We start from the raw sequence: 26,588 nt of genomic DNA, 5'->3' as shown, positions 1-26,588 counted from the left end.
CACTTATAAATAGAATGGACAATGAGAAGAGGACCTACACCTAATCCTTCATACCCTCAGTACTAAGGGTCAAGCAGAGGACAGTCTGCAACAGGCACTGAGGTAGGGGGCAGTGCAGTGAGAATGACATAAGGATGAACAGGGGAGAGACTACTGAAGGGAAGGAGTGTGTTTCAAAGACACGGTGGGGCCTACAGGGTGGGTGAGGACTGACCTGTCCCAGCGGACCTGAAACATACGCCACTGGTGACCTTAGCAGGATCTGGTTTAGCAGAATTAATGGGGCAGGAACCAGATGGGAGTAGGCTGAAAAGGAAACACAAGAATGAGAATTAGGAACACTGTATAGAAAATGAAATTTTGTTTGTGAAGTGGAGCAGTGAAACAAGATGGCACATTGAGGAGATTATGGGTTAAAATGCTTGTGCACATTTTTCTCATGTTTTCTAAGAATAATTTTCGAAGGATGGATGAATTGCCAGAAAACATTTTAAATATATGACTTATTTGATTTAAACAATTGCTTATTTAGATACTTGACACATTGCTTTTTTGGATAAAAATTAATTTAGCATTGTTCTAATTAGTCACTTTGTAGTGAATTTCAACAGTAAACCATTTGCCTGCTAATTTAAATTCTTTGTTCAATCAAGTTTTACAATCAAGCTTCATTTTATCTGCTACTTCCTTTAGTTTTATATTGGTAATTTAATCTCTAATCATTGACATATACATTTTCTCTATGTTATAGCCACTTTCTTTTGATGGATATGTGTTTTCATTTCTCCTGTGTACACATAACTAGACAGTCTCTTGTATATTTTGCCAAGCGCTGTTTAGGACATAGAATCAAGCCTCTCCCTAGTCACATTCATTCCTCTTTTGAACTGGTATGTATTTGGTGCCCTTTCTTATTCATCTGTTTTTATATTAAATTCAGTATTTCATTAACTTTTTTTTCCCTTTTTTGATCTATGATATGAGAATCTAAATTGCTTTTTGTTCGAGTGTCAGGCAAGTTTTCTGGGATATTTTATTGAAATATCATTTCTTTTCTCATTAACAAGAGGTATGTCTTTTGCATAAATCTTTAGCTAATGATCAGCATCTAATTAATTCTGATAATATGGCAATTTTTGATTTTTTTGCTTTATTAATATGGTTACTGAACTTTACTCACTGCTACACAGTTTTATTACAGCTACTTTAAAACTCATTTAATGCTTCTGACTGAGGAAGTCAAAGTCAAATATTCCTTTCTGTTTTTAAATATTGTTGCTTGCATTATTTCTTAGTTTTATAATTGTTCTAAGGTTAAGAACATTGGCTTAATGAGAATCACAAACATTTGTGGATCCCCAAATGGCTAATTGAGTGCTGAAAGCTGAGCGCCAGAAGAAAGCTGAGCGCCAAAGAATTGATGCTTTAGAACTATGGTGTTGGAGAAGACTTTTGAGAGTCCCTTGGACTCCAAGGAGATTCAACCAGTCCATCGTAAAGGAAATCAGTCCTGAATATTCATTGGAAGGACTGATGCTGAAGTTGAAACTCCAGTACTTTGGCCACCTGATACGAAGAAGTGACTCATTGGAAAAGACCCTGATGCTGGGAAAGATTGAAGGCGGGAGGAGAAGGGGACGACAGAGGATGAGATGGTTGGATGGCATCACCGACTCAATGGACATGAGTTTGAGTAAGCTCCGGAAGCTGGTGATGGACAGGAAACCTGGTGTGCTGCAGCCCTTGGGGTCACAAAGAGTCAGGACCTGACTGAGTGACTGAACTGAACTAACAAAGAAGAGACGTTCAATAAAAATGAAAGAAAGAAATGGAATCAAAGATTCTTTCTCCCAAAACCTAAGGCTAAGAACTTTTATTAAATAATATATGGGAAAGTTATAACATTAGCCAGGAAAAAAGAACAGAGCAAGAGAGTTTAGTGGTCACATAAATTCAAATTTAAGAAATGATGGCAGAAATTCATAGTCTGAGACTTAAAGAGTCATACATACCTCACAAATGACCCACCCATTTGGCTGGTTGGTATGCATATATATGTATACTTTTCTTTTTTAAATTTAAATTTTAAATTCTATTTAATGGAAAAACTTCTCCCAGTTAATTTCGTACTGTCACCTTGCCCTAAAACCTTTGTAGTCATATCCTGTTTAATTGTCAGATGTTATTAACTTGTAGGTTCTAAATTATTGGAGAACCAAGAAGCTGGGTTGAAGCAGAACTAGGGGTGACTGAGCGGCTGCCTGTACTGAGCTGCCAGCCAGCTGTACACGGGTCCTGCCCAAGCTCAGGACTTCAGCAGCTCAAGACACATGTGGTCAAATGTGGAAAGGATGAAGGAAGACAGGGTTGCAGCTAGGGTGACCATGAGCTTCTGTGGGGGATCACGGGGCACTGTCAGGGAGAGGCAGGTGTGCAATTAGGAACGTGGCCACAACTCAATCCTCCCCATCTGCCATGTCTGCTTCTGCAGAGATCAAGACACTCCTGAAATCCACCAACACACAGAAATGCAGTAAATACAGCAGGTGCAACACCAACATAGCTCACAAGTCTACACAAAAACAGCCCCAAATTTTGCCTGAGTAGTGAGGTGTCACACATGGTAGTAGGGACAAGTGGCATATCTTAATGTTTCTCCAACAACAACAACAAAAAAGTGCTTTGAATCTTTAATTTCTGGAAAACAGGCCTGACTGATATCTGGGATCCAGTGGATGCTGGGCAGTTTCAGGAAAGCCCACACCCTGCTGTCTTCCCTGAGATATCTCTGCAGCATCTTCAATACAGAGGCCCAGGATGTTTGGGATAAGACCCTCTTGGGGAAATTCCACATTGGACATCATCACTATCTGGAACAGCTGGAGATGTGTTTGAGACAAGAGAGCAATTTAGAAGAGAACTTGCTAGAAGTGAGGATTCAAAACTGGCTGTGAAGATCTACTTTCAAGGAACGAACCTTTCTGTAAAGGGGGAAGGATACAGAGCTCCATGTTTAAGAAATTAATGCAGTGGAAAATCAACAGATACTTTCTCTTCATTAACAAATTTGTAAAATCAAGGGGAAAAAAAAGAAAGAGAACTAAGCTTTCACAAAACAGTGGCAAAATGATTCTTACAAAGTTCAGGTTTTCATGTATTTTAGAAGTTGCTTTACCAGCTGAAAACTGAAGTCTAGAATCAGCAATGGTGACCTTAAAAGCAGAGAAATATGAATTATACTCAGTGATTTAAGCCTGACAGGTTTAAATCAGTTACCATGTATTTATTTTGTATATGGTATTTATATCTTACAGAACAAAGTGTTTTCATTACCATGTATAAAATTTTATTTTGTAAACATACATGCAATTTCTCAAATGTAATGTTCTCATGTGTTCAGTTTTTAATGCACACAAAAACTGCAATCAAGTTGATGTTTTTCTGTGTGAGATCTATGCTGGAAACAAAGAATACCTGTATTTCCCTGGTTGATTTTGGGCTGAATCTCAGTGAGGTATCTTTTCTTGGGATGAGGGAGAATCTCTGGACACATGACGTAAGTCAAAGAATGATTAAGTCCACACTTTTAGGTAACAAATTTGAGGATATGGACCAATAAAGAGCTGGATGTGCTTTTATAGACAAGAACTAAGAAAGGAGACTGCAATAATAAAGCAGCAGTGCTTGAGTCACAGATCCCAGGAATGCTCCTCCACTGTATATTGATCCTGTTCTGATATTGCCTTGTATCTAAACTAATGCCTTTGTTTATATCTATAAAAGAAAGCTGGAAATATGTCCAGGCAGCTGCAGTTTAGAAAGCACCATTAAAAAGCATATGTGTTTATAGCCACATCCATCCCAAGTAGAAATGTTAGAACAGGAAAACATCCTGCAGAGATAATGACTGGAGAGTGGGGGAAATGCAGTCAGTTCCACCTGTCGATTCAGACAGTCAACAAATAACCTGGGTGGAAACAGGTGTGAGTATTGGGAGAATTTGGTTTAGTTGGTCTAGCAGCCAGTCAGTATCATTCAAATATGGGTGAATGGTTATACATGTGTGTGTGTTGGGGGATTCATGTGTGTGCCTTTGTTTTTGTTTGTGTGTTGAAAGCTACTGGGTTACAGTAGCAAAAATCCTAGGGTCTAGAAGGAAACAGTGTATAAAGAGCACCTAGAATATTAAGACTTTGTCAGCTATTTTTAATGTCTGAATATGTTATATGTTCTATTATTTTTTATGGCTTTGAGAAATGTTTATTAAGGTGTGAAGATAAGTTACTCCGCTCAGAAAATGGCACAGAGAAGCTATCATTGAACTCTATTGTTGAAACTATTGGTTGTGAAAGCTTAAAACTGAGTTGAAATGTTATAGCTTTGAAACCTTTTAAATGACATAATGTGCTAAACAATGTAAATCTGAAATCTTATATGAGTCAAAATATTTCTGCTGATTACCTGATGATGGATACACATTAAGTTTTCTATATTGTTTTATTTTTTGCTTGTTTTCTTTTTAAGAGGAAAATTTCATAAAAATTCTACCTTGAAGCTGTTTTCCTGGAATGTATTGTTGGTGGTTTAGTCGCTAAGTCGTGTCCGACTCTTGCAACCCCATGGACTGTACCCTGCCAGGCTCCTCTGTCCATGGGATTCTCCAAGCAAGAATACTGGAGTGGGTTGCCATTTTCTTCTCCACCTGAAATGTATCAGTTCAGTTCAGTTCAGTCGCTCAGTCGTGCCGGACTCTTTGCAACCCCATGAATCGCAGCACACCAGGCCTCCCTGTCCATTACCAACTCCCGGAGTTCGCTCAAACTCATGTCCATCGAGTTGGTGATGCCGTCCAGCCATCTCATCCTCTGTCGTCCCCTTCTCCTGCTGCCCCCAATCCCTCCCAGCATCAGGGTCTTTTCCAATGAGTCAACTCTTCGTACGAGGTGGCCAAAGTACTGGAGTTTCAGCTTTAGCATCATCCCTTCCAAAAAACAACCAGGGCTGATCTCCTTTAGAATGGACTGGTTGGATCTCCTTGCTGTCCGAGGGACTCTCAAGAGTCTTCTCCAACACCACAGTTCAAAAGCATCAATTCTTCAGCGCTCAGCTTTCCTCACAGTCCAACTCTCACATCCATACATTACCACTGGAAAAACCATGATTTCAATTTGAAACAGTAGAGGGCAGAATAACATTAGTCACAGAAGGCACTTGCTCATTGAGTCAATGTAAACAAATCAATTAACTGCAGGTATTCATGTCTTAGTGTATTTGGTTAGCTAACATAACACAATGTTATACTCAGCCTTAGGGAATACAATTAACACATTTTTTACCAGTGGTTATCCATTCAAATATGCTTCTTAGCAAAGAGACACCAGAGGACAAAGCTAAGTTATTAAAATCAGAATGGAAAAAGTTCCACTTCTTTCAGAAAATAATGATATTGGATGTCTGATACTGTCAGATTAGATAGTAAATAACCACACAGGACTGATGTTAGGCTGACACCCCAATTTTAAACCTTACCTTTTCCTCTTCATTTTGCATTATTTATTCTAGATTTCTGTAAACATACTTGATTTATTTCAATAGGATGGTACATGGAAGATTTTTGTACAGTTTTTTTCTAAGTTAGTTACCACAATCGATAAGGCAATCAGTAATGTGGATTTTTGATCCAACTACTGGGAACAATTCAAAACAATCTATTCATCAGTATTTAATATGAAAAAAATAAACTTTCACCTAAAATATTTTGATGTGATATTTATTAAAAAAGAAATTAGTAATATATGCATCATCTTTTAAAACCCCAAACTAGTGAGAAATAACAGAAACATGAGAATAATATCAATCGGGTTTCTTTATAAACAGGAGAAATGATAAAGTGGAATACAGGTATACCTCAGAGATTTGCAAGTTCAGTTTCAGACTACTGCAATAAAGCTAATATTGCAATAAAGTGAGTCACACAAACTTTTTTATTTTCCAGTGCATCTAAGTTCTATTTACATTATACTGTAGTCTATTAAGTGTGCAACATTATGCTAAAAAAAATGCCATACCTGAATTAAAAAATATCTTATTGCTAAAAAATGCTAACCATCATCTGAGCCTTCAGTGAGCAGTAATCTTTTGGTAATCGTAACATCAAAGATCACTGATTGTAGATCACCATAACTAATATCATAATAATTAAAAAATCTGAAATATCATGAGACTTACCAAAATGTGACATAGATACAAAGTTTGAAAAATGGTGCTGATATACTTGTTCAATGCAGGGTTGTCACAGACTTTCATTCATAAAAAATGCAATTATCTACAAAGCACAATAAAAGAAGATACGCCTGTATTCTTGCTAAAAATTAGGTTAAAAAAAATGATGCCTACCTTCCCTTCTAGTATTTAACACTGTGGTGGAATAATAACAAGTTAAAAATATATGAAGCAAATACAAGGATGCAAAATTATTACAACAAGTAGAAAATACAGTTTCCAAGGCAAAAGTAAGATTAACTTTGAGCTCTGTTAATGAACACTCCACCATAAATCTAGCCACTCTTCACTCCTCTATCACCATGGATTGGCTTTGCCAGTTTCTGAACTTCTTATAAATGAAAATAATGTTAAAATACTTTATCTGTGTCTAGTGCTTTTGCTCAATATTATGTCTGTGAAATCATCCATATTGTTTTGTGTATCAATAATTAATTGTTACTATTATGCACTATGTTGTTGGAATAGATCAAAATATATGTGTCAATTCTATTATTAATGTAGTTTAGCTTTGTTTCTTTGGCATGTGTTGGGACTACTATGAGGAAAGCTTCTGTTAGCATATTTGGACTTTTCTTTTGGTGGATCTAAGCAATAATTTCTGTGGATATATGACACAGAAATTTCTATGGATATATGACATATGTGGATATATGACCAGGGGTGGGTGGAGTGGCTTTGTCACAGGGTGTGCGTTTACATGTTTATCTTTATAGATAGTACCAAGCACTTTCCAAAAGTTTTAGTGGTTTATACTTCCATCATCAACAATTGTATGTCTTTTTACTTTTTATTTTTTTTACTTTTTACTTTTTTAATTTAATATTTTTAGTTTTAGCGATTCTGGTGTGTGTGCTGTGGTATGACATTTTGGCTTTAATTTGCATCCCATAAGCAGTCATGATGTTGATCACATTTTTTCAAGTTTATTGATCATTTGGAGATTCTCTTTTGTGAAGTGTGGTTTCGCAAAATATGAAGATTCTCATTTTCTTCTTGATACTGAAATACATATTTAAAAAATATGTAAGAAAGATACAGACATAAATAAGCTAGAAATGCAAGTAAGTTCATAATCTTTGGAGGTTTTTTTAACCTGGCTGGTCTGACAACATCATGATTGTCTTTGGCATTGGCATGGGATTGTTCTGATCCATCCAAAATGTGTCCTTAGTAGAGTTTCATCGTAGGTTCATACTCTGTTGGCTAATTCTGTACCAGAAGTCCTTTTCTCAATTGTCTTTCTTCCCTAAATTGCATCCTAGAAGTTTTTATTTCATGTTAATTTTATCTAAGAGAAATCTTTCTGATTGAAATAGATACATGTACAGAAATTTCTGCTGTAACTTATTCAACAATTGCTGGAAGTGTTAAAGGTAAGTTTAAAGCAAGATACTGAGTTTTAGGCGTCCTTTTTAGTGAAAATATTTGCACTGAAGTGAAAATAAGTTTATACCAAGAGGCGCAGATACATAGATATAAGATCTAGAATAGTGCTGGAGAAAACAATCAGGATGTACTTTATTCATCCATAAACTACTGTGAAAAGCCATATAGCAAAGAAGACATTAGAATTCAGGAATCAGTTACTTACTCTTAAAGTTATATCAATGTTTTTATTCATTAAATAAGAAACATATATTAAAATTTTCTATTTATATATTATCAGAAAAATATGATTTTTATCCAAAATTCTGTCTGTCCCATCTTTGTATTTTAACAGAGTCTAGTGAAGTGGTTTGGTTCCTCCATACTGTCCCTGGTGATACAAAGGCTAGAGTCATCATCTTCCAGTACCAACTCTGGGAGACTGAGCTAAGACAAACTTCCTTTTCTTCAGAAAAATGGAAATACTGGACACAATTTAAAAGAGTCAATTTTAAGCACATAGCTAAGAAGAAAAAAAATGGAATGGTATGTAGGTTCCAAAAATTAAAAGGGAGTTTAAAGGTCTCATTTCTTACCCTCCATTCCCTCAAATCCTACTCCCTAGAAATAATGAGACATCAGTTTTCCCCAGTGTAATCCATTTAATATCATTCAACATGTTATGAACGAGCTTGAATACTCTTTACCTAGAAGAATTTAATTGCTGTGTAGTATTCCACAGTATGAAGGGGTCAGTATTTACTTAACCAAATCCTCTATAATAGCACATTTGACTACAATTACCCTTCATATAAGTAGGGCTGCAAAAAAGATTTGTATTCCCATTTGAGTAGGGAATATAAGTACCTAGAACTGCATTTGGTGAGTCCAGTGGTTCAAAAATGTTGGTAATTTTTACCAAATTAATTACTGATATTTGAAAAAGTTTATGTTTCTACTGTGTATAGGTGTCAGCTCTTATCCCAACCATCAGCAAGCTATTTTGTTCTTTATCAGATTTTTCTCTATAGAACGCTACAATTGAATCCTTGATATGTCCAAACTCATCTCTTTGTCCTTCTAATTTCAATCTATGGTAGAAATCTACCTAGCTAGAGGCATTTTGGGGACATTTTTCTCATTTATTTTAGCTCCTGAACGCTATCCTACCCACAAGAGTGTGTTCTCTCTCCCTTCCTCTTCTTCAGTTCAGTTGCTCAGTCGTGTCCGACTCTTTGTGACCCCCATGAACTGCAGCATGCCAGGCCTCCCTGTCCATCACCAACTCCCAGAGTTTACCCAAACTCATGTCTGTTGAGTCTGTGATGCCATCCAACCATCTCATCCTCTGTCATCCCCTTCTCCTGCTGCACTCAATCTTTACCAGCATTAGGGTCTTTTCAAATGAGTCAACTCTTGGCATCAGGTGGCCAAAGTACTGGAGTCTCAGCTTCAACATCAGTCCTTCCAATGAACACCCAGGACTGATCTCCTTTAGGATGGACTGCTTGGATCTCCTTGCAGTCTGAGGGACTCTCAAGAGTCTTCTCCAACACCACAGTTTAAAAGCATCAATTCTTTGGCGCTCAGCTTTCTTCACGGTCCAACTCTCACATCCATACATGACTACTGGAAAAATGATAGCCTTGACTAGATGGACCTGTGTTGGCAAAGTAATGTCTCTGCTTTTAATATGCTGTCTAGGTTCATCATAACTTTCCTTCCAATGAGTAAGCGTCTTTTAATTACTTGGCTGCAATCACCATCTGCAGTGATTTTGGAGCCCAGAAAAATAAGTCCAGTTGCTGTTTCCACTGTTTCCCCATCTATCTGCCAGGAAGTGATGGGACCAGATGCCATGATGTTAGTTTTCTGAATGTTGAGCTTTAAGCCAAATTTTTCACTCTCCTTTCACTTTCATCAAGAGGCTCTTTAGTTCTTCTTCACTTTCTGCCATAAGGGTGGTGTCATCTGCATATCTGAGGTTATTGATATTTCTCCTGGCAATCTTGATTCCAGCTTGTGCTTCTTCCAGCCCAGCATTTCTCATGATGTACTCTGCATATAAGTTAAATAAGCAGGGTGACAATATACAGCCTTGACGTACTCATTTTCCTATTTGGAACCAGTCTGTTGTTCCATGTCCGGTTCTAAATGTTGCTTCCTGACCTGCATACAGGTTTCTCAAAAGGCAGGTCACGTGGTCTGGTATCCCATCTCCTTCAGAATTTTCCACAGTTTATTGTGATCCACAGAGTCAAAGGCTTTGGTATTCCCTTTCTTTGGGATTGGAATGAACACTGACCTTTTCCAGTCCTGTGGCTACTGCTGAGTTTTCCAAAATTGCTGACATATTGAGTGCAGCACTTTCACAGCATCATCTTTTAGGATTTGAAATAGCTCAACTGGAATTCCATCACCTCCACTAGCTTTGTTTGTAGTGATGCTTCCTAAGGCCCACTTGACTTCACATTCCAGGATGTCTGGCTCTAGGTGAGTGCTCACACCATCGTGATTATCTGGGTCATGAAGATCATATTCTTCTGTGTATTCTTGCCACCTCTTCTTAATATCTTCTGCTTCTGTTAGGTCCATAACATTTTTGTCCTTATTCAGCCCATCTTTGCATGAAATGTCCCCTTGGTATCTCTAATTTTCTTGAAGAGATCTCTAGTCTTTCTACTAGACACAAATGGGTCCTTTAAGGTATTTTTCCTATAACTACACAATTTGCTCTGGAACTATGCTTATTTCTTTCCAAGTTCCATCTGTTCTTTTTCTCCTCCACCAGTTCCTCCCTCCCAAGCAATGAGAATAGATTAGAAGATGTTACTTTAAAATGTCAGCTATATGGAATAATACACTAGCTAAGACTTCGGTTCTTAATGCTCTCAAATTTACTGTTTTGATCAGATTTATGATCACCTTAATCATCTGACATGAAACCAAATGAATCTGTTATTGAGAACAAATAAATAAATTTCCCCAGGGATCTATGCCTTGTTTAGTACAATGCTTATACTGAAACTTTACTTGGAATAAATTTTACTAAAACAACGTGCACTTAGCTCTCTTACACAGAAAAAGTTACATGATTTATGAGTCAAGGGAACCTGCCTTTTGCTTTACTCAAACCTTGCTCCACCCTTACCAAAAGTACATAGTCTCCTCCTTCAGTGATAAGAACTTAGCTGAACAGGTTTCCATACTTCTAAGAAACTGGATTCCTCTTCCATCTAATGAAAATCCATGGGACTGTTTTTGCATTATGATCCTTTCCCTGCATACTTGTAATGTGACTGTGGCTATTTGTCTCTAAATACTCATTACATGCTGGCTATTTACTGTCTACCCATAATGTTTAAGTATACAATCCAAAGAGATGAGGAAAATTGCCATCAAGTCTTCACTAATAGTTGGCAGAAAAACCGATCCAGCAGCCCCTCATTTGGGACAATAACAAGCTAGCTTTTGAAAACAACAATGGGAAAAAGTGTTATACAACAACTATAAAACTGAGCCATTTACACCATTTGCATGTATTGTTTTCATAATTTTTCCAACATATTAAGCCTTCTATAAACTGAACAATAACTTCAAGCTGGTACCAGTGGTTTCTATATTACTTGGCAATTGAAAGCATGACTAACCATCACCAGATCGACAGGGCCAAAGGCCCATAAAGGGTGAATTCAGAAAAGGATTGTCTAAGAAGACCAGAGCAATCAGAAGAGAGGCTCCTACCTGGATTTCTGCCTTACATATCGTGCCATTACTTTACCGTGCCCTAAATATACAAGGACAGAAACCACCCTTTCAACAGAGAAAGATAGATACTTCATTTCTTACTCCAAGAAGCAGTTTATCCAATATCCCATCTAGGAAAAGTAGAGAAATTGAAAAACAAAAATGAAAAACTTTACCCCTTAGCTGCTGTTGAGTCACTTCAGTTGTGTCCAACTCTGTGCAACCTTATGGACTATAGCTTGCCAGGCTCCTCTGTCCATGGGATTCTCCAGGCAAGAGTACTGGAGTGGGTTGCTATGTTCTCCTCCAAGGAACTTCCTGACTAGTGATCGAACCTGGGTCTCCTACATTGCAGACAGATTCTTTACCGCTGAGTCTTATCTCTAGAGAGAATCCCCTTACATATAGAACTGCCCATAACAATATGGTATTGATATATTCCTTCTTTTCAATACTATATTTTAAATTTCTTTATCCATTCAATATTTAGATTGACCCTGTTATGTGCTCAGGTAAAGAGATAAGATTTCATTTGCCTACTGTGAAGCGTTAATTGTTCACACTCCAGTTGGAAGAAAGAGAAGTAACTGATTACACTAAAATGTAGTTTGGGACACGGTAAAAGTTGTGATCTGGAGAGGAACAGATAGATTCAGAGAAATCAGACTATAAGGGCTTTCAGTGAAGGAAAAAGTTTTAAGTGAGTCATGAATACCAAGAATGAGACATTAACACATATTAGGAAAAGAATATGCACCAAGTCAAGGAAACAGAATGTGAGTTTGGGTTTCCTACGGCCCTAAAGGGAAGTTCTATATGTTATGCCATTGGAGGTCAGGTGCTGAGAAAGCAGACTTTCAGACACAATTTACCATGCAAGGAGTTTACTAGGGAGTACTCTGGGATCAACACTTCAGGGAAGAAAAACCAGGAGGATGGAGACAGGGAATGCTGAGTTGCCATGCAGTCACAAAGTGGCCTTGGCCGATTACAGTGAGGAGCTCTGAAGGTTAGATGACCCTTCAGAGGTGGACTGAGGGGTCTGAGCCTTTATACCTCCACATCAACCAGTCACTGAATACAGGCAGACCTCAGGAAGGGAGAGAAAACTTGGGCTAAATGCCAAAAGCAATTCCAGGAATGAACCCCAAATCTCTTTATTTACCAAACATCTACACACCTCAACAGAGATTACTGAACCACTTGCCATCTTTCACCTTGGAATCCTCTATCTTTTAGAAGTTTGGTTTCCTTTGTGTCTGCAGCATATTCTTTGTCCAACTGTAGTGACTGCTATAGTTGTTTTTATTTCATTCAACCACAGGCATGAGAATCAGAAACTCTTACAGAAAGAAATTTGGTTTGTACCATTTTCCTTAAAAGGCAGTTATTGCTATAGGGTGTAACTGGGGTACTGAAGTCTCTATATACACCTTCTTTAAGAGAGAAAAAGACTATCTAATCTGCTGCTGTGAAAAGGTAATGACAAAAAAACCATCCTTACCAACTACCATCTACCAACTACGTTACCATCTATAGGATGCTCACTTCTCTCCAGGTACTGCAGGAAAATGTGAGGTCAGGAATTTCAAGGAGAACAAGCCTTTATCTGTTAAAAGTCTACCATGGCCATCAAGAAATAGGAATGTGGTTAATAATGTGCAGTCACAGGATCAACAGCATCAGCTTCATCTAGGAATTGTTAGAAATGCCAATACTCAGTCCCCACCACAGACCTATTGAATCAGAAACAGTGGGGATGGAGCCATGTGATCTGTGTTTCAACAGTCCTTCACATGATTCTGATGTGCTGGAGGTGTTGTTTAATTTACTGCATGTGATGAGTATTCTAAGCCAAATCTCTACAAGGGGCCAACTTCTTTTTTTAAATTTAATTATTTTAATTAACTGATTAACTTATCTTCTGTCCACACCACATGGCATTTTGGATCTTAGTATCCTTAGTTCCCCAATTAGGGACTGAACTCATACCCCCTGCAGTGGAAGTGCAGAGTCCTAACCACTGGACAACCTGGGAATTTCCTATTGTTCTTTGTTTAAATCTCAAAAATAAAATAACTTTATTTGTCCTGGATCTAAAATGAATCCATATTTATGAGAAAACTATTTAATTAGAAAAGTGTTGGCGTGTTGCAATTCATGGGGTCACAAAAAGTCGGACGCGACTGAGCGACTGAACTGAAGAGAACGTAAATTGTATCACCCAGATGGCACTGCTATGAACATTTTAGTGTAATTTCTTTTCAGACATTTTTCACACATATTTGTAAAAAATATGATGATACTGTACTTATTACTGTGTAACCTATTTTTATTTGATTTAGTAATCTATTTAGCTCAGGACATGTAGATGTAACAATGATAATTCAGATGACTCACCGAATGAATGAACTTACCTTTACTCTGAGCTCACTCATGTATTGCTAGAAGGGTATCTAGTTTTTTAAAGTATTTCTCTTTCTTAGTATCTCTAAACTTAGAACTTTGGATTTAAAGTTTTAAAATGGTACACGTATTTCAGTTCAGTTCAGTCACTCAGTCATGTCCAATTCTTTGCGACCCCATGAACTGAAGCACACCACGCCTCCCTGTCCATCACCAACTCCCAGAGTTCACTCAAACTCACGTCCATCGAGTCGGTGATGCCATCCAGCCATCTCATCCTCTGTCGTCCCCTTCTCCTCCTGCCCCCAATCCCTTCCAGCATCAGAGTCTTTTCCAATGAGTCAACTCTTCACATGAGGTAGCCAAAGTACTGGAGTTTCAGCTTTAGCATCATTCCTTCCAAAGAACACCCAGGACTGATCTCCTTCAGAATGGACTGGTTGGATCTCCTTGCAGTCCGAGGGACTTTCAAGAGTCTTCTCCAACACCACAGTTCAAAAGCACCAATTCTCCGGCACTCAGCTTTCTTCACAGTCCAACTCTCACATCCATACGTGACCACTGGAAAAACCATAGCCTTGACTAGACGGACCTTTTTGGCAAAGTAATGTCTGCTTTTGAATATGCTATCTAGGTTAGTCACAACTTTCCTTCCAAGGAGTAAGCGTCTTTTAAGTTCATGGCTGCAATCACCATCTGCAGTGATTTTGGAGGCCCAAAAAATAAATTCTGACACTGTTTCCACTGTTTCCCCATCTATTTCCCATGAAGTGATGGGACCGGATGCCATGATCTTCGTTTTCTGAATGTTGAGCTTTAAGCCAACTTTTTCACTCTCCTCTTTCACCTTCATCAAGAGGCTTTTTAGTTCTTCTTCACTTTCTGCCATAAGGGTGGTGCCATTCACATATCTGAGGTTATTGATATTTCTCCCGGCAATCTTGATTCCAGCTTGTGCTTCTTCCAGCCCAGCGTTTCTCATGATTAGTTTGTATTAGGCAGCTAAGGCAGTCATATAAGCAGGATGTCAACTTAAGCTAAATGTCTGGGGAAACATTAGTATGTAAAGTATTGGTTTTGGCTTCTAAATATTATCTGCTGTAAGTTTCCACTTGGCAGCTTCCACATGGAGAAGTGTTCTGTTCACCTTAGTTCTGAGGAAAGAAATGTCTAGGGGTGAAGATACACTGTAATCAAGTAATTCAAGATTTTGAGAGTATGGGAACTTGAATAAGGAAATCCAAAAGCAAATTATTATCATTATTGTCATCTTTATATTTGCCAGTAATATTATACAATGCTGTTCAGGTCTGTAGTGTCTAGAATACAATGCAAGCTTTGAGTCAGGCAGACTTGAGAGGCAGTCTTTACTCTGGCATTTGCTCACTCCGTGGCTTGCTACATTACTTTGAGTCAGTTACATACTTGACTTTTAAAGTCTTGTTCTCACCTGAGGAAAGAAGATCATATCAGAAACTACCTTGCAAGATTAACCGGAGAATTGAATAACATGTTAAAAAATTTGTTTGGTTTTGAAAACGTTCCTGGTTTAAAGAAAACAACAAAAATTCTATAGGCATGAGAAGCAAATAACCTGTAAGGACAGTTGAATTGATAAATACTTCTCCTTTCTCCACTTCCCTATCTCTGCATGAACTTGAAGGTACCTGGGCTGAAATGTGAAGCTGACAGACTTTGTCCTGACTGCCCAGCCTCTGCTTCCTCGCCCTCTGTCACTGCTGCAGCTGACCCTGCCTAGGTCTCAGGATCCTATTTAGTTCTTCCGCGTTCCTTTCAAGCCAAATCTGGAAGCACTGGCCAACAGTTAACACACGTTAATTAAACTGAAAAGGAATATGCTCCTCAGCAGGCTTTTACAGCCAGCGATGACTTTTAACTAGAATTATACAATGAACCTGAAGCAGAGCACGCCATAAAGTAATAGAATGAGCACCAAATTTCTGGGCCACAGCTATGCGTCTCACATTGATGACTGTGGAAAAGTCACCAAGCCTTAGTGACCTTCAGTTTCTCCAGCCTCACATTTGTTCCATGATGATTTTGGGGAGCTCCTGGGTGGAAGAGCTGGAAGCCCTTCCTCATCAGCATCTCCTCTCCTTTGACACTGGTACCCTTCTTTCCAGCTCTCCTCCCACCCAGCTCTTGCTCCAGGCCAACCCAAGGGCAGGCTGGCTCATTCCTGTTTCTTCTAGCCCTCACCTAACACTTCCTTTGACCAACAGGACTCCTCCATGTATATTTCTGATAACTGTGACTTGTTAGATATATTTTATTATTTTAATTTGTACCTTTCAAATGACTAAAAATCAAAATATAAAAATATGTGGTAAAGCCTCTTCTACCCTGTCCTCCTCCCTTAGTTTCTCTCCCCAACCTACCCCACAAAATATAGGTTATCATCACTGTAATTTATTGCTTGTATATTTGTGATTTATTCATACATAAGGTCAAATATAAAAAATTTGTATTACATTTTAATCTCAAATGCAGCATTTTATATACAGTCTGCATCTTGCCTATTTTTATGTTTTTTTTCCCCCCTAGTATGGTAACAGCACCTCATTCTTTCCTCCAGCTGAATAGTTTTCCTTTGTGTGAATATGTCTTAACTGTCTCTAACTGGAAGGATTTGGGTGTTTTCCTGTCTTTTGATATTATATATAATGTTGCAATGAATAATGCTGTATGTAAGTCACTTCACATGAATGCAAGTGTTTTTACAGGACACATTGCAGACCTGCACTTGATGAATAAAGGTATACATGCATCTGTGATTTTAACAGAGTTCACCAATTTGCTCCACAGTGACTGTGCCAGTTTCTGGTGCTCTGGAAAATTATAAGAGCATCCCTCCTCCAAAGTCACCATGACAGTGTTTTAAAAATTGAATTCAGTCTCATCTATCTGATCGGTTGTAAATGGCATATTATTCACTTTTAATTTCTATTTTTAATTGTTATGTTTGAGGTTGAACCTCTTTTCATGCATTTATTTTTTCCTCTGCAAACTGCTTATTCATGTCCTTTGGCCTTACTTCTATTGTGTTGCCTATAACAAATAATCAGTTATTTTCAGAACTTGCAAGATAAATTATTCCTAATATTTCTCATTGTTGCTATCAATTTCTGGCAAATAAAGAAATCACTGGACAGCACTCAGAATGGGAGAAAGTATTTACAAATGAAGCAAATGACAAGGTATTAATATCAAAAATATACAAACAGCTCATGCAGCTCAGTAGCAAAAAAAAAAAAAAAAACAATCAAAACATGAATGGAGACATACAGATGGATAACAAAGACATACAGATGGCTAACAAACACATGAAAAGATGCTCAACATTCACTAAATAGAGGAATCAAAACTATAGTGTGGTATCACTTCATACCAGTCAGACTAGCCATCATCAAAAAACCTACAAATAATGAATCCTAGACAGAGTATGGAGAAAAGAGAAACCTTTTACACTGTTGGTGGGGTGTAAGCTGACACAGAGACTATGGGGAACAGTATGGAAGTGCCTTCAAAAATTAAAAATAGAATTACCATATGGCTCAGCAATCCCACTCCCAGGCATATAACTGGAGAAAACTATAATTCAAAAAAATACATGCACCCCAATGTTCACTGTAGCACTATTTACAATAGCAGGACATAGAAGCAACTTAACTGTCCATCAGCAGAGGAATGGATAAAGAGGATAATATTTCATTATATATATAATTACATAATATTACTACTCAGCCAGAAAAAGGAATGAAATTGTGCCACTTGTGGAGACATAGATGGACCTAGAGACTGTCATATAGAGTGGAGTAAGTCAGAAAGACAAGACAAATATAATTGTCACCTATATATGGAATCTAGAAAATGATACAGATGAACTTATTTGCACAACAGAAATAGAGACACAGACAGAGAGAATAAATATATGGATATCAATAGGGAAAGGGAGGTGGATCAGATGGTAAAGAATGTGTCTACAATGCAGGAGACCTGGGTTTGATCCTTGGGTCAAGAAGATCCCCTGGAGAAGGGAATGGCTACCCACTCCAATATTCTTGCCTGGAGAATTCCATGGACAAAGGAGCCTGGTGGGCTACAGTCCATGGGGTTGCAAAGAGTTGGACACGACTGAGCAACTAACACTTTCACTTTCATGTATAAAATAGATAACTAATAAGAATCTACTATATAGCACAGGGAACTCTACTCAATGCTCCGTGGTGACCTAAATGGGAAGGAAATCTAAAAAAGAGGGAATATATGTATACATATGGTTCATTCACTTTGCTGTACAGCAGAAGCTAACACAACATTTTAAAGCAATTATACTCCAATACAAATTAATTAAAAAAAAGAAATCACTGGGATGAATATTCAATGATAAGCAAAGTATTACAGTGAAGATAAAGTTCATTATATCTACTTGGCCAGTTTTTATGAAAATATACTAATTTGAAGAAAATTATGAAATATTAATGATTCACTTCAATTCATGAAAATTTCAGATGGACAGAAAATACAAAGTGACATTACAAAATAAAAACAACTGTAGTCAATGTGCATCATCTTTAAAGCAAAGATACACACACACACATACACACACACACACACACAAACACACAAAACCAAAGAACAGTACTACTTTAAAACAAAAAGAAAATAATAGTGCCTGGAGAAATCCCACTACCCCTCCATGCTATGCTTTTAAAGCCTGCAGTCGGCTGTTCCTTCACATGGGTCAAGTTTCCATGCCCTGTTCACTCAGCTTTCTTGTGAGTCGGAATACCAAGAACAGACACCGGTTGATTTCCACTTGGACAATAGTCCAGGCACAGCTGCTATAGTCCTGGCTTTCCAGGTAATCATGGATCCTTTGGAAATACATTTTAACCTGTAATCTAAGGTTCTCACTGCCCAAGGTGTCACTTTTCTGCTTTGCTTGCAGTCTCATGAGTGCTTCTAGGTATTCCAGCTGTTGATGAAGTTCAACAAGGAACTTTTCTGTGTGACTTTCCTCCCAACCATCCAGAGATACAATTGCCCTGAAGAGGCTGAAGATCTGTTGAAGCATCTCATGAAGAATGGCCAGTACTTGTCCTTTCTGATACTGGTGAGGATTCACAGACTTCTGGGGAAGCAGGAAGTGTTTCCTGTGTGGTAGACACTGCTGAACTGACGAGGTCTGCAGTTTATTCAAAAGTTTTAAACTCTCTTGGTTCACTCTCCTTTGCTGGCAAAGAACCAGTTTCAGCTCTTGGGAGCAAACAGTGGAAGAAGCCAACAGAACCAACACAATTTCAAAGAAAGCCTTGTTAATCATGGTGAAGGTCAAATATTCCACTTATCTCTGTGCAGACTGGATAAAGCCCAGACTCTAGTGATTATTTGTTTTGTACATCTTAGACTATTCTGGAAAGTGTTCTCTTTTGTAGTTTTGTTTTCTAATGTTGTCATTTCTCCAAGTTTACATGTTAAGCTTTCTGGTTCCCTTTTCACAAGGTTTACGGGACACTTCTTCCACTTTCCATTGTGTTGGTTTATTTGAGGAAGTAATCAAAAGAATTTGTTTTCTCTGCATGTGTTCCTTGAGACAATAACAGACCAGTCATGCAAAATGATCTTCTATTACTCTCATTATTTATTATACACAAAGTTTCACTCAACACAATATGCTTTCTAAATATTTAGTCAAGCTTATTAAAGTTCTTTTATTGAGAGTAAGTTTTTCTTTTTAAAGGAATGGTCTTTCATGGAGTTATGTTTATCAGAGGCTTAGCAGCACCTATATGGTGTATGTGCAGGTGTGCTAAGTCACTTCAGTCATGTCCGACTTTTTGCGACCCTAGACTGGGGCCCGCCATGTTCCTCTTGTCCATGGAAATCTCTAGGCAAGAATACTGGAGTGGGTTGCCACGCCCTCCTCCAGGAGACCTCTGACCCAGGGATGGAACCCAGATCTCTTACATCTGCTGCATTGGCTGGTGGGTTCTTTACCACCACCACCACCTGGGAAGCCATAACACAGGCAAAAATTAAACAAGAAAAATTTAACTGAGTAAATTTAAAGGTCAAATTGGTTCCACCGAGCTATAGCAAAGGAAAGGTTTTTAAAGTAGAAAGGGGGCAGAAAAACGAAAATTATTAACAAAAAAAGTACTGTTTCAGGCAAAGTTGCCTTCCTAAGGGGGATGGAGGTGCCTATATGCAGATTACTTCACTACTGCTAACCAGGTAATTCTAGGTTGACTGGTTAAAGGTTACATTCCTGGGGTGTCGAAATTGCAATTAAGTTAAATATTAAGTCTTGGTTTACTGGCATGGAGTTTAGCATAAGTAATTCCATTTTGGGTCTGTTGTCTCCTTTTTACACTACTAAATTTTAAACCTCAAGTAGAACTGTATCTTTGCATAAATGCTTGAGCAGATTAACCTTAAGATATGTATCAGCAATCTTAAATTGCTTTGTGTCTTAGCCAAGCAGTTCAATATCTAAGATTCTAGCCTATGGAAGTAATATAAAAAGGAAAATATTAGCAAAAGAAGATTGTTATAAAATTATTGCAACTGCAGAACATTACAGACACCATATAGGTCCAACAATAGTGGAATGGTTAAATAAATGTTGGGAAATCCGCATAATGAAATGCTATGTAAACATTATAAATAATCACATCATATGTGGAAAGAGTTTGGGAGCAGTTGATTAGTCTATATTCCCTAGGGTACCAATAACTAAGGAAAACCAATGTGGCTAGTTTACATCAGTAATGCTTCTTGAATTACAAGTTCCGTATTCTTTTTTTAACAACTACCTTTTAAATTAATTAATTTTTTGATTGTGCTGGCCTTTGTTGCTGCATGCAGCTTTCTCTAGGTGAGGTAAGTTGGGGCTACTCTTGGTTGTGGTGCATGGGGTTCTCATTGTGGTGGCTTCTCTTGTTACAGAGCACGGGCTCTAGGTACACAGGCTTTACAAGATGCAGCACCTGGGTCCAGCAGTCACAGTACGTGAGCTCAGTAGTTGTGGTGCAGGGGTTTAGTTGCCCCACGGCATGTGGAACTTCCCCAGATTAGGAATTGAACCTGTGTCCCCTGCATTGGCAGACAAGCGGATTCTTATTCACTGTACCACCAGGAAGTCTCCAGTTCCATATTCTAAACTCTTCAGAATAAACCCCCAATCAACCGTTCCAATCTTATCTCTCACTGTTGCTCCAAATGTATATGTGTGCACACTCAGTTGCTTCAGTCGTGTCTGACTCTTTGTGACTCTATGGGTTGTAGCCTGCCAGGCTCCTCTGTCCATGGGATTGTCCAGACTTGTGTGTGTATGTTTAGTAATATTTTCTTTCTCTAAAACATCACTTGTTGCCTCCTTCATTCCCAGTACCTGTCTGTCCAAGGACTAAGGACTACTTCTCCTTTAGGGCCTAGACTGCTCCCAGGGAGCTATAATCTCTTCTCTGCATCCTCACAGAACTTTGCACCTTTTAAGACACTTTTCTTGGTCTGTCTTATAAATGGTTATTTATTTAATTGTCTTACAACCTTCTAACATTAAGACCTCTTATGAATGTGTAATAAACACTCCTATTTTTACTGTCTATACAACTATGCTGCTACTGCTGCTAAGTCACTTCAGTCGTGTCCGACTCTGTGCGACCCCATAGACGGCAGCCCACCAGGCTCCCCCGTCCCTGGGATTCTCCAGGCAAGAACACTGGAGTGGGTTGCCACTTCCTTCTCCAATGCATGAAAGTGAAAAGTGAAAGTGAAGTCGCTTAGTCGTGTCCGACTCTTAGCGACCCCATGGGCTGCAGCCCACCAGGCTCCTCCATCCATGGGATTTTCCAGGCAAGAGTACTGGAGTGGGGTGCCATTGCCTTCTCTGCTATACAACTACAGTAGGAGCTTAATAAACCCATGTTGTCTTGGACTGACAATGTGCTCTACCACAAAGTAATACAAGATGTTACATCTCATATTTGACCTTTTTTTTTTTTTTTTGCAGGTCACTGAGTGAGACCACAAGTGCTGGAAAAAGAATATAAACATGCGTGGCCTCATTATCCACCAGCTCAATTATATGTTGGTGTCATTTAGTCATTCTGATCTTAATAAATTAAGTCAACATGGTCCATGGAGGAATCTTTTCCTGTTCAAAAGTTCAACTACATCAATCAAAAGGTTTCAAACATTTTGGGTGCTGTGGAATTTGAACTTTCAGATCCAGGTCCATGAGAGTCAAATTACAGAAATGTCTTATCTGAGCTAACAAGGTAAACAGGCTTTAAGCTGATGTCAAGGAGTGGGAGTTGGCAAGAAAAGAAAACTTCACACTGAACTGGACAGAGTAGAAACCATTCAAAGGTAGTTATGTCATGTTAAACTTTGTGCCCATGACTATAAACTTAACATCCAAGCCATGTATAGTTTGCACTGAATATTGTTCTGTAAATCATGTCCTCTTTGAAAAGTTTTTAAACTCTTCACAGGATCAAAAATTACCTAGTAATTCCATTACAGTTATTAGTTATTTGACATCTGTACCTTGTGTTTCTCTGCTTGCTGGTGTCATCAGGATGACAAATGTCTCAATACTTCATTCATGTTTTCACATCCAGGGCAACTAGTAACTTTATAAAGTGACTCAGTGGCCAAAGGGCTCTGTTCCTTCCCACTGGCTGCTACAGAAGCCAAGTGCTTAAGGAAATGGTAGAGAAAAAGAAGAAATTTGTCACGTATTATCAGCTGAATTATGGAATTTGGATTTTGAAGTCACAAAGACCTGGAATGGAATATTCTCTCTACCATCTGCTGGTTGTGTGACTTTGTGAAAATTACTTAATCTCTATCTGCCTCAGCTTTTTAATCTCTAATTTATAAAACATTTTTAAGGATTAGCAGATAAAATATTATAAATAAAAATATAGTATGGTGCCTAAGGGTTCCCCTGGTGGCTTAGTGGTAAAGAATCCACCTGCCAATGCAGGATTCGTGGGTTTGATCCCTGGGTTGGGAAAAGCCCCTGGAGAAGGAAATGGCAACCCACTTCAGTATTCTTACCTGGGAAATTCCATGGACAGAGGAGACTGGAAGGCTACAGTTCACAGGGTCACAAGAGAGTCAGACACAGCTTAGCGATCAAACAGTAGCAACAACATGGTGCCTAAATTGTGATAAATAACTAATACATATTTGTTGACTTCCACTTAACAAATACTAAATCAGCCACATTCTTCCTAGGGATTCATAGTTATGGTAAAATATTTTTATAGATAGAACAGAAGAATTAAAAATGAAACGTTTTTATCTTCTTGTGGCTCTTTTGAGCTGAGTTGCTCTGGGCTTCTGAAAGGGTCTGATGTCACTATATCTCCTCCCTTAACCCCTTTGTACTATTGTTGTCAGACATTTTCACATGTTTTAAACCTCAAATGCATTGATATTGGTCCTTTAAATTAGTCAATTACATTGTACTTGTAATAGTAGAGAGGTTTTGGAAATCTGTTTTCTATATTTACTCACATATTCACTATCTAACCAGCCATACCTACCATTATCACACATTTACCTACACAGATACCATTTCTAGTGGTCTTCATTCTTTTTTAAAAAATTTTTATTGAAGTATAGTTGATTTAGAATGCTGTGTTAACTTCTGCTGTATAGCAAAGTGATTAAGTTGTACAAATGCATACAATCTTTTTTATTCTTTTTCATTATGGTTTATCACAGGATACTGAAATATAGTTCCCTGTGCTATGCATGATGACCTTGTTTTTTGTCCTTCATTCCTTCTTATAGATCTAAATTTCTATGCGGTATTTCTTTCTTCTTGAATAACTTCCTTTAATGTGTCTTGTATTTCAGTTTGACTAGCAATAAATTCTCTTGGCTTTTGTTTGTCTGAAACATTTTTTTCATTTTTCAAACACTTTTTACTAGGTATAGAATTTTAAAATGACAGGCTTTTTTCCCTTTCAGAACTGTATTAAAGGTATTGTCCCACTGTCTTTTGGTTTGTATAATTTCTGAAGAGAAGATTGCTATCATTCTTAATTTTATTCCCCTGTACATAATGTTTCTCCTTGTTCTCTGACAGCTTTTAAGATTTTCTCTCTGTAATTATTTTCAGCAATTTGATTATGATGTGCCTTGAGGTAATTTTCTTCTTGTGTCTTCTACTTGGGAGTTTCTTGAATCTGTGCTTCTATAATTTTCATCAAAATCAGACAAGTTTTAGACCTTACTTTTTCCAACATTTTTCATCTTTTTTTAGGACTCTGTTGTGGATATGTCAGACCATTCAGTAGTATCATATGGGCCAATGATGTTTTGTTCATTTAGTCTTTTTCTCTTTTGTTTTTGATAGTTCAATGGCTATAACTTCAAGTTCATCTATATTTTCTTCCTCTCTGAATTTCAAACTCTGACAATCAACTCAATGAGATCACTGATACGTTTGGGTTTTCTCCTCCTCCTCCTCCTCATGCTGCAGCCTAGAAATTTTCTACATAGTAAGCAGGAGCAATTTTTCTACATAGTAAGCTAACTATATTTATTTCCTTTTTCTCAAGGATCATTATTCTATGTTTCCTATTACTCAATATCTGAAAGCTATTGTATTGTATCATATGTTTTATTTTGTTTTTCAATTGTTTAAAAGTGGGAGGGTGCATTGAGTCATCTATCATGCCTGGAAGTTGAAGTTCTCTCAACATTAATGATCTAAATTAGAAGCTAGCAAACTACAACCCATGGGTCAAATCCAGTTTGCTACTTGTTTTCATAAATAAAGTTTTATGGGAGCACAACTGTGCCCATTCAATTATGTATCACATATAACACTTTCATGCTCTAACTGGAGACTTGAGTAGTTGTGACAAAAATAGGCTTTGTGAGTGACTTCTTAGTTTATCATCTGAATGTATGTTTCTGTTTATTCATGTTTTCCATAAATTGAAGATCTAATGTGACATTTCTCCAAAGAAAACATACAGATGGCCAATAAACACATGAAAATATGCTCAACATTACTATTAGAGAAATATAAATAAAAATACAATAAGGTATCTCCTCACATTGGTCAGAATGGCCAGCATCAAAAAACCTGCCAATGATACATGCTGGAGAAAGTGTGGAGAAAAGGGAACCCTCATGCACTGTTTCTGGAATGTAAATTGATACAGTCACTATGGAAAACAGTATGGACATACCTTAAACTAAAAATAGAACTACCATATAACCCATAAGTTCCACAACTGACCATATACCCAGAGAAAACCATAATTCAAAAAGATACATGCACCCCAGTGTTCACTGCAGCATTATTTACAATAGCCAGGACATGGAAACAACCTACATGTCCAGCCACAGTGGAATGGATAAAGAAGATGTGGTACATATATACAATGGAATATTACTCAGCCATAAAAAGGGATGAAATTGGGTCATTCGTAGAGATGTGGATGGACATAGAGAATGTCATACAGAATGAAGTCAGAAAGAGAAAATCAAATATAGTATAGTAATGCATATATGTGGAATCTAGAAAAATAATATAGATGATATTATTTACAGAGCAGAAATAGAGACACAGACACAGAGAACAAATGTATGGATACCAAGGGGAAAAGTGAGGGGGCGTAAGTGGGAGACTGGATTGACAGGTGTACTACTGATACTACGTATAAAACAGACCGTGAATCAGAACATATTGTATAGCACAGGTAACTCTACTTAATGCACTGTGGTGACCTGAATGGGAAGGTAGTCCGAAAGGGAGAGGGTATATGTATATGTATAGCTGATTCATTTTGCTGTACAGTAGAAACTAACACAACACTGTAAAGTTACTATCCTCCATACAGATGAGCCTAAAAAATAAAAAAAATTTATGCTGTAATTAGAATCCTGACTACCTCTCTGAGTTAAAAATGCACCAAAACAGTTCATTAGTAAGGAAGGTATTTAAACCACAGAATGGCAGTATAAGATCAATTACTTATAGCCTAATATCAACTTGCACTGTTTTCAAGAGAAATACAGTTTGCAGCATCTAGTAGTCTAATAACTGTGGTCAACAACACATTATTGCTTTGACCAACTGAATTGTTCCCATAATGCATAAGCTTACTAATCACTCTAACTTATATTGAGATACTTACTGGTTAGTGTTAAATATTTCCCTCTGTTTTGCTTTGATTACTCTAATGGACATTTGTTACTTTCTGCATATTCACTGCCATCACCCCTCTATTTTCTGGGGACTATGGGTAAACACATCCTGACTTCTCTGCCTACTCTTGGTTCTTGTGACCAGACTCAACATGATACATGCAGCCCTGATCCAAACTACTTACTGGCTCACTTTGCTCTGGTTTCAGTGATGATTTCAGGAAAGGTCATTTGTCCCAGTGATTCCTCATCAGTCCCCAAACTTTTTGGAACCAGGGACTGATTTCCTGGAAGACAATTTTTCCACAGACCAGGTATAGAGGGGATAGTTTAAGGAAGATTCAAGTGTATTACATTTATTATGCTCTTTTTTTTTTTATTTTTGGAAATAGTTTATTGTGAAGCAATAAGGAAGGAAATTATTAATATATGTAATATTAGAATATGAACACATATGAAGAGAATCCTGTGATAAAGCAAAAAGAAATGTTCCCCCCACCCTCATTTTCACATGTAGTTATGGGATTCACAAGCTACTCAGTCATTATTATGCTTAATACTGTGAGGATCAAACAGCT

General features: G+C 37.7%; 1 protein-coding gene across 2 annotated transcripts in view; it reads right to left on the bottom strand.

The window, feature by feature from the left end:
• Positions 1–3,125: 3,125 nt before the first annotated feature.
• Positions 3,126–26,588, bottom strand: part of IFNE (interferon epsilon) — a 75,334-nt gene continuing 51,871 nt past the window's right edge. The window contains exon 2 of one of the 2 annotated variants that reach the window (XM_059889365.1): positions 3,126–5,146. In XM_059889365.1, coding sequence (XP_059745348.1) covers positions 5,097–5,146 — 50 coding nt within the window. In that variant the 3' untranslated portion in view covers positions 3,126–5,096. The other variant, XM_059889366.1, reaches the window with a different exon arrangement.

The sequence above is a fragment of the Bos taurus genome, chromosome 8, assembly GCF_002263795.3.
Source record: "Bos taurus isolate L1 Dominette 01449 registration number 42190680 breed Hereford chromosome 8, ARS-UCD2.0, whole genome shotgun sequence".
Taxonomy (NCBI): domain Eukaryota; kingdom Metazoa; phylum Chordata; class Mammalia; order Artiodactyla; family Bovidae; genus Bos; species Bos taurus.
This window is presented reverse-complemented; position numbering and strand designations above follow the sequence as displayed.